At 45.2% G+C, this 9625-nt stretch overlaps 1 protein-coding gene across 1 annotated transcript in view; it reads left to right on the top strand.

The window, feature by feature from the left end:
- Positions 1 to 872: 872 nt before the first annotated feature.
- Positions 873 to 9625, top strand: part of NIPAL4 (NIPA-like domain containing 4) — a 25896-nt gene continuing 17143 nt past the window's right edge. Inside the window, 3 exon segments of the mRNA XM_006863958.1 lie at positions 873 to 943; positions 3298 to 3532; positions 3534 to 3699. Of these exon segments, the coding sequence (XP_006864020.1) occupies positions 873 to 943; positions 3298 to 3532; positions 3534 to 3699 (472 nt within the window).

A 9625-nucleotide genomic window follows, 5' to 3' on the forward strand; every position in this document is an offset into this window, starting at 1 on the left:
GCTCAGGCCCCAAGGTAACACTCCACATCTCTCACCCTATGCCCTTGGGAAAAAAAGCAACTGAGTCTGAACGTGATGCAGGTTTGTGGACTGTATAGCTGCCAGCAGCAGATATGAACACTGATGTGGTAGAGGAGGAACAGAGCAGCAGAGATACTTACTGTTGTTAGGTGCCGTCAAGTCAATTCTGACTCATAGGGACCCCATATACAACAGAAAGAAACACTGCCCAGTCCTGCATTATCCTCACAATTGTTATGTTTGAGCCCATTTTTGCTGCCACTGTGCCAATCCATCTCCTTCAGAGTCTTTCTCTTTTTCATGACCCTCTAATTTACCAAGCATAACATCCTTCTCCAGGAACGGGTGCCTTCTGATAAAACTCCCAAAGTACGTTAGATAGAGTCTTGTTATCCTTGCATCTAAGAATCATTCTGGCTGTACTTCTTTCAACACAGATTTGTTCACAGAGATGCTTAACAGAAAGAAAAGACCAATTTACTTCTCTTGTCAACTCCTTCCTTTCAGGTGGTATGTTGTTGTTGTTAAGTGCCGTACAATCGGTTCTTATCCATAGCAACACTGTATAGGGTTTCCAAGGGGCAGCTGTTGAATGTCTGTTGACCTTAGGTTCAAATCGACTTTGCAGTCCAGCAAATTAACCCACAGTCCACACCAGGACTTCGGGTAGTATTTATTCTTACTGTAATGCCATTGAGTTGGTTCTGATTCATAGCAACCCTGTATAGGGTTTCCAAAGGACAGCTGGTGGGTTTGAACTGCTGACCAGTTCACAGTCCAGTGCTGATCCTGCAGCATCATGTGGGTGTGTATATTTTTCCATAATGGAGTATCACTTTCCAGTAAGGTCAATGACGCCGTTCCTGTGTCTCTGTGTTAAGGCCAGGCCTGGTGTTCTTAAAGATCTGTGCGGCTGTGTTCGGTGAGCAATCTCCATGACTTCCCTTGGGTACTAGTCCTTTCCCATTCTCTACTCACCTTTGTTCTCACCCAGTGGTGGTTCACATACACAAAAAGGAAGGGGTCATCTTATCTGACAGATGAGGAAACTGATCTTTATGGAAGGTTGTTGTAAAGTGCTATCGAGTTGGTTCCAACTCATATTGACCTTCTATAAGTTTTCCAAGTTGAACCATGACCTTGTGGTTCAAACTGACCATGCAGTCAATTAGTTTATTCCACAGTGCCACACCAGGCCACCTATTGATGGCAAGTGACTTGTTTACTTGTCTCCAGCAAGTTAGATGGAGCCACAAGCTAAAAGGACCCATCTTCAGAAGCCATGCTAGGAGATAACCAGTAGACAGTGGAGGCTGGTGGCTTGGAGGACAGGCTTGAGGGCCAGAACATCCGTGATACTCCTGGCCCCTTCACTCACTAGCTAGGGGACTTGGAGGCAAGTTTCTCAAAGTGTTCAAAATGTAGGTGTTCCCATATAAGATGGGAAGTTGGTGAAGGGTATATATATGTATACACACACACACACACACACACACACACACACAGAGACTATTTTGTAACTGTCTATAAGTCTAAATTTATCTCATAATAAAAAACTTTTTGTTGTTGTTTTGTTTTGTTTTTTTTTAAATCAGTACACACATTTTATTGAGTGGTCTGGAAGGCCATGAGAATCCTTCTCTGAAAGACTGCCTTCCATAATAAAAAATAATTTTGAAACTACAGTTGGCTACATAGAGGTAGCAGAGGTATCTGCCTTCTAAGAGGCTTAAATAAGATGATGTGTGTAAAGGGCTTCCTACACTACTGTCCAGAAGTGAGGACTTAACTGATGGTTACTTTAAAACGCTATCTCTTTCAGGAGGCCACAATGAGCAATACTGTCAGAACTGATTACTGTTTTCTTGGCTACCCATGTTTCATCTGCAAGCAGTTTATTTGAGTGTTAAAATGCAAGGCTGCTAAATGTGACCACTTACTATTGTTGTTAAATGCCATCAAGTCAGTTCCGACTCATAGTGACCTTGTATAGAGTTTCCAAGGAACGGCTGGTGGGCTTGAACTGCCAACCTTATGGTTCAAACAAACTTTGCAGTCCAAAGCATTAACCCACAGCACCATACCAGGACTCCAATGTGACCACTAGGAACATGCATTTGATCCTAGCTTCCCACTTCTATCTGAGATGCCAAACAAGTTGCCTGATCACTCTGTGCCTCTGTTTCCTTTCTGTCAATAATAAAAGTTAATACCTTCTAATGTTGTCCTGGAGTCTTAGTATTGCGCTGTGGCATAAGCACTAGTCTAGTTAACCCAAAAGTTGGTGATTCAAGCATACCATCCGCTCCTCAGAAATCCTATACAGGCTCACTATGAGTTGGAACCGACTCCATGGCATTTAAACAACAACAGTGTTGTCATGAGGATTAAATGCAAAATTTGAGCATATAGAGAACTGTGGCCTATAATCTACCATCTACATTTTAGTCTATCAATGGTGTTAAGGGCTGTCGAGTCAGTTCTGACTCATAATGACTCTGTATAGGGTTTCCCAGTATCTGATGGTGGGTTTGAGTGGCTGACCTTGAGGTTCAAATCAATGTTGCAGTCCAGTGATTATCCTACAGAAACACACCAGGACTCCTGTATATTTTTCTTAAATGGTAATCTGGAAAACACCAGTCTCTAGGTAACTTGATCCTGTTTTGTTTTCCCCATTCATATATAAGTTTAGTGGGGGATTAGGAGTAAGTGATTTGTTTTGATCTCTAGTTGCATCCTTTCTTTCTTTTACCAAGCTCCATTCCGAGTCCTGGTGTGGCGCTGTGGGCTAATGCATCAGACTGCAAAGTCGTTTGAACTGCAAGGTCGGTGGTTCAAGTTCAACAGCTGCTCCTTGGAAACCCTATACAGGGTCGCTATGGGTCGGAATCGATTCAACAGCACTTAACAACAACAACAACAATCATCCATTCATTGGACAAAAGTATACTGAATATTGATTGGGCACCAACTGTAACGTTGGTGGTTCAAACTCACTAGCAGATGTGAGCTAGAAAGACCCAGCTGTCTACTCCATAATGATTTGTAGGCTCAGACACCCTGATCTTTGTTGACTGTATAAATAAAAAGAGAAAGGAAGAAAGGGGGGGGAGGGAAGGAAGGAAGGAAAAAGCCCAGGACCCCTAGCCCGACAAAGCTCCAACAGGCAGCTGTTTCCCTTTCCAAGCCCGCATTTCCATTCCCACCACAACCTGGAAGTTGCCCCTTCTGCGCCATCCTGGGGCTCATCCCTGTGGTTGGAACTGGGTGCAGGTCGAGGCTTCGGGAGGAGCAGGGGTGGCGCCAGGGGACCCGCCCCCTCGTCTCCTGCCCTGGGCACGGGGCCGTGACTCGCACGCTGGTCGCCTGGCAGCTTCCACGCCCGCATAGGGCGTGCGCCCCTCTACCGGCAGCCAGAGCATCCGGCCCCGGCCCCCCAGAGTTGCCCAAGACGCAGGGTGACTCCTCCCTGGGGACCTTCCCCTTCTTGGACGCGTCATTCTCCCCACCCCCTGAGTCCTGACCCCCGCGGCTTCTCGCGCGCGGACCACGGCGGGGACACGTCCTAGCCACCTGCTGAGGAGCCGGGAGCCCGGGGCGCCGTCCGCCTGTGCGTCGGCCAGTGCGCCCAGGGCCCCATGGAGCTGCCGGCCAGCAATGCCAGCTGCGAGAATGGTGCGTGTGGCTGGGGCGGGGGCCGGGGCCGGGTTCTGGGTAGAGATCCGAACCGCGCTCCTCGCGCTCCTCGCGTCCATACTGCCCCTTCCCGTTGCTCCTTTCCTGTCAAATAGTCCAAAACTGAGGCCCCTACCAGGTTCCAAGGCCGGTCGTGGGAGAGCAGTTCTCTGGCTGAGACTTCATCCCAATCTCTCCCAGTTGCTGAATCTGTAGTAGTTGAGGAGCAAAGGGAGAAAGGGAAGGCGGAAGAAGGCTGTGACCTCGGTCAAGTCAGCTGGGAGATGGAGGTGGGATGGATTCTTTCTTTTTTATGAATATAGTTGCTAGTTGCTTAGTATTCGAACATTGTTATTCGGAGCCCTGGTGTGGCGATGTGGGTTCATGCGCTGGACTGCAAGGTCGGTGGTTCAAGGTCACCAGCTGCTCCTCGGAAACCCTATACAGGGTCTTTTTGAGTTAGAACCAACTTGGCAGCACTTAACAACATAGTTGCTTCAGCATTTACCAGCCCAGGTCTGGTTGTTTCCAGGGGTCAAGCAAAGACAGAGGGAGAGGGTGCCAGAGGCTCACCACCCACACCTTTTAGAAAAAAGAGGGAAAGAAACAACCTTAGGAAAAGATAAGGAAAGATCTTTGACTTCAGGTTGAGTTCTTCTCCTTAACTAGGTAGTGAACTGGATCTTTTACCTGCATGATCTCACTTAATCCTTAAAAGAACTCTGGAAAGTGGTAGGTATTATAGCAGTGTTGTTGTTGTTAATTGCTATGAGTCAGAAACCACTCTCCGGCAATCAGTTTGATCCTCATTTTAAAAACACAAAAACTGAGACTCTGAAAAGTCCAGTTGCTTGTCCATGGAACACAGTGGGGACCTGGCATGTAAAATCAGGGCTCTTGGTTTCTAAAACCTGTGGTCCTGCTATTGTGCTCAACTTTGTCCTTGATTTATCTCCACCTTCCTATACCATGTCTTGGAATTGAAGCCTATATGATATCCTTGTTCCATCCCTTCTCTAGCAATTTCAAAGCTGACCTGCCTGTCAAATATGGGCTGGGTTTGGTGTCCTGACCAACAAGACAGATCATTTTCAGCCTCCCTCCACTCCCTGAGGCTGTTCCCCAGACCTAGCAAGTTCATGGTGGAAGACAAGAGTTGATTCATCTGGTATGACACGAACTATTCAGATGAGCACCCTCTTCACAATGGGATTTCCTTTTGTCTTCAGCTCTCTATGTGTTTCTTTTCACCCTTATGGGAGAACTTAACTCCCTAGAGGGCATTGAGCTGCTTGGGTGCTGAGACCTTAAAGTGGCAGCCAAGTCCACAGCAGGCCTTTTGACCCACCTACAGGAGACACACCTTGGAGAGGACAAGGGTGAGAATGGAAACAGCCTTGGACTTCCTTTCAGGGAGTTATCCTTCTAGGTCCATATCTACCTATGTACTGGGTCATTTCCTGAGCTCAGGGAACTCCCTGGACTTGGCTCTTAGGTAAGGAGGCCCAAGCTGGAGGAACAGGAATGAATGGTACAGAACAAGTCTGGTTAGGCATTGAGATGATTTCTTGTTGTCTCATCTTCCCTCGATTGTGACATGGGTATTGGGAAAGGAAATCCCCCACAGCAGAAGGTATATGAATATCCTGGAGTGGGTTCCAGCTCCAGCTCTGCCATTGGATGTTTGTGTGACTCATGCAAGATTCTTCCCCATCTCAGAGTCTCAGTTTCCCAGATGAAAGTATCATGTGTAGATAAGACTGCTATCTAAGGGCTCTTAAACCCTGTGCTGTGGAGAACAGTCAGCATTGCTTTTATTCTGTTCTACTAAGAGTCCTGGTGTGGCGCTGCAGGATAATGCACTGGACCGCAAGGTCAGTTTGAACCACACGGTTGGGGGTTGAAACTTACCAGTCACTCCTCAGAAACTCTATACAGAGTCACTATGAGTTGGAACCAACTCAATGGCACTTAACAACAGGAGGATATCACGCTGCCCTTTAAATGTGCCAAAGCCAAATCTGCCCAACCTTGGGCCCCTTGAGTTCTGATGTGGCACTGCAGGATAAGTACTGGACTGGGACCCACAGGTTGGTGGTTCAAACCCACCAACTGCTCCTTGAAAATCCTATATAGGATCGCTATGAGTTGGAACCGACTCGATGGCACTTAACAACAAATGTGTCAGGAGCTCTGGCTTGATCCAGGTATATATCTCTGGGCCTTTTTGATACACAGCTTGACAAAAATCTTTCACCACCAAAGGCCACAAAGTCTAATGCCTACAGAGGCTGAGCACATAACAAAAATAGCTGAAGAGAATTACAGAAAACTTGTCCTAAGGGGTAACGGTTGCCCAGCTATAGCAAACTGTTGCTTTAGTAAAAGGCATGCCCAATAACATTAGGAGTCCTGCTGTGGTTCTGTGGGTTAATGTGTCAGACTGTAAAGCTCTTTGAACTGCAAGGTCGGCAGTTCAAGCTCACCAACTGCTCCTCGGAAACCCTATACAGTTTCGCTATGGGTGGGAACTGACTCAACAGCACTTAACAACAACAACAATAACCTTAAGCAGATCTTCTCCTTTTTAAGAGTACCACAAAGCCTGAATGTTCATGTGAAACCTCTAAGGTTCTAAATGTTGGTAACGAATTTCTATTAAAAGAAGAAAACAACTCCTCAGGGGACTAGATAAAGTCCATCCCCTCCCTGCTCCCTGATTTATAGGGGTTGTGGTGGTTACGCTCATGGGCTTTGGTTTCAGATGGGCTTGGGGTCCAAGTCTGGCTTCACCTCTTCCAACCAGTGAGGTCTTTGGCAGATTACTAAAGGCCTCAGTTTCTTCCTAAGACTACACATGACAATGACACTTACTTCCTTAAGTGAATTTGAGGAATCTGCATGGAAGGCTGGAGCAGAAGACCTGCTAGGACATAGCCCTGGGGGGTTAGTGTCTGTTCTTCAAACTATTTAATTGAATTTGTGTCACTTCAAACTTCTGATTGTGAATTGGCCCACATGTCCAGATCTGTCCCTGCTGTCTGGAGACTAAAGCCTTGGTGTTTGTGCCAGAGCAGTCTCTAAGTAGTGAAAATCGTTCTGAGGTTTGAGTCCACCCAGAGTGGCCTTGGAAGAAAGACCTGGTCATCTACTCCTGAAAAAATCTGCCATTGGAAACCTGACTCCATGGCAACTTGTTAACTGGTGGTTTGTGCCAGTGGTCAAACAAGAGTACGATGGGTCTAGGACAAGAGGGTTGATTCAGCCTTTCAGAAACGCTAGGACTTGGAGAGCAAACTAAAGACTGGTTCCGCAGGATGTGGCAGGAACACCGGATCCCTCTAAGGCGAGAAGGAGATTTCAGCCACTTATTGCAAGCATTAGTGTTAATATTTTTAAGTGCCTTAAAGTTGATTCTAACTCATGGTGACCCTGTATAGGGTATCTGAGGAGTGACTGGTGAATTTGAACAGCTAACCTTGCAGATCAAACTGACATTTCAATCCAGTGCATCACACCAGGACTCTACCACAAGTATTAGGGATCTAAGACACAAGACCCAGGGAGTGGTCAATTTGGACAAACAGGAGGCTCACCATTAGCCATCGTTCTTCAGACCTCATATTGCCTGGCAGAGGTCTTCCATTGTAGCTGGAGTATTGTATGGTTTGTGGTTGTTAGGTGCCATCAAGTCAGTACTGACTCATAACGACCCTATGCAAAACAGAACAAAACACTGCTCAGTCCTGGGCCAACCTCACAATCATTGCTATGTTTACGCCCATTGATGCTGCCACTGTTCCAATCAATCTCGTTAGGGGTCTTCCTCTTTATCTCTGACCCTCCACCTTACCAAACATGGTATGCTTCTCCAGTGACTGGTCACTCCTGACAATATGTCTGAAATATGAAAGAAAAAGTTTGACCATTCTGGCTTCCAAGGAGCACTCTGGCTATACTTCTTCCAATAGAGATCTATTTGCTTTTTTGGCAGTCCATGGTACTTTCAATAGTCTCCTCCGACACCATAACTCAAAGGCATCAATTCTTCTACGGTCTTCCTTATTCACTGTCCAGCTTTCACATGCATATGAGGTTATTGAAAATACCATAGCTTGTGTCAGGCGCACCTTAGTCCTCAAACTGACATCTTTGCTCTTCAACACTTAAAGAGATCATGTGCAGCAGATTTGCCTAATGCAATACGTTATTTGATTTCTTGACTGCTGTTTCCATGAGTGTTGATAGTTGAGCCAAGAAAAATAAAGTCCTTGACAACTTCAATCTTTTCTCCATTTATCTTGATGTTATGTATTGGTCCAGTGGTGACGGTTATTATTTTCTTTATATTGAAATGCAGCCCATATCGAAGGCTGTGGTCTTTAATCTTCATCAGTAAGTATTTTAAATCCTCATGGCTTTCAGCAAGCAAGGTTGTATCATCTGCATATCGCAGGTTGTTTATGAGTCTTCCTCCAATCCTGATGCCATGTTCTTCTTCATATAATCCAGCTTCTTAGATTATTTGTTCATCATACAAATTGAATAAATGTGGTGAAAGAATACAACCCTGTTGCATACCTTTCCTAATTTTAGACTATTCAGTGTTCACCTGTGCTGTTCTAGCAACTGCCTTCTGGTCCATATACAGGTTCCTCATAAGCATAATTAAGTGTTCAGGAATACTCTGCAATGTTGTCCATAGCTTGTCATGATCCACACAATCAAAACCTTGCATAGCCAATAAAGCACAAGTACATCTTTCTGGTATACTCTGCTTTCAGCCAAGAACCATCTGACATCAACAATGATATCCCTCATTCCATGGCCTCTACTGAATCTGACTCGAACCTTTGGAAGTTCTCTGTCAATGTATGCTTGCAGCTGTTTCGGTATTATTACCTTTAGTAAAATTTTACTCACATGGGATATCAAAGATATTGTCTGATGATTTCTGCATTCTGTTAGGTTACTCTCTTTGGAATGGGCACAAATATGGATGTCTTCAATCAGTTGGTCAAGTAGTTGTCTTCCAAATTTCTTGGCAGAGATGAGTGCGTGCCTCGAGTACCGCATCACTTTGTTGAAAGATTTCAATTTGTATTCCATCAACTCCTGGTGCCTTGTTCTTTGTCAATTCCTTCAATGAACCTTGAACTTCTTCCTTCAGGATCATTGGTTCTTGAGCATATGCTACCTCTTGAAATGGTTCGACATCAACCATTTCTTTTTGGTACAGTGACTGTGTATTCCTTCCATTTTCTTCTGATGTTTTCTTCATCGTTCATTATTTTGCCCATAGAATCCTTCAATACCACAAGTTGAGGTTTGAATTTTTATTTCGTTCCCTCATCTTGAGAAATGCTGAGTGTGTTTTCCCTTCTGTTTTTCTACCTCCAGGTCTTTGCACATTTTGTTATGGTATTTGACTTTGTCTTCTCTAGCTGACCTCTGCAATTTTCCATTTAGCACTTGTACCTCCTCACTTCTTCCATTTGCTTTAGCATCTCTACGCTGGAAAGCAAGTTTCAGAGTCTCTTTTGACATCCATTTTGGTCTTTTCTTGTCTCTTAATGAACTTTTGCTTGATGTCATCCCATACTCTTCTGCTCTTTGGTGTCTAATGCACTAATAATTATTGTATGGTTGACTGATGTTAAATCTGCCCTGATTCATGCTGATTCCACATACAACAGATTGTTGTTGTTGTTAGTTGCCACCAAGTCAGCACCAACCCATAGCGACCATATGCACAGAAGAATGAAACACTGCCCAAACCTGGGCCTACCTCACTATTGTTACCACACTTGAGTTCATCAATGCTGCCACTTGGCCATTCCATCTCGTTGGGGGTCTTTCTCTTTTTCTCTGACCCTCCACCTTACCAAACATGATATCCTTCTCCAGCGACTGGTCCCTCCTGACA

The sequence above is a fragment of the Chrysochloris asiatica genome, unplaced genomic scaffold, assembly GCF_000296735.1.
Source record: "Chrysochloris asiatica unplaced genomic scaffold, ChrAsi1.0 scaffold00057, whole genome shotgun sequence".
NCBI classification, from domain to species: domain Eukaryota; kingdom Metazoa; phylum Chordata; class Mammalia; order Afrosoricida; family Chrysochloridae; genus Chrysochloris; species Chrysochloris asiatica.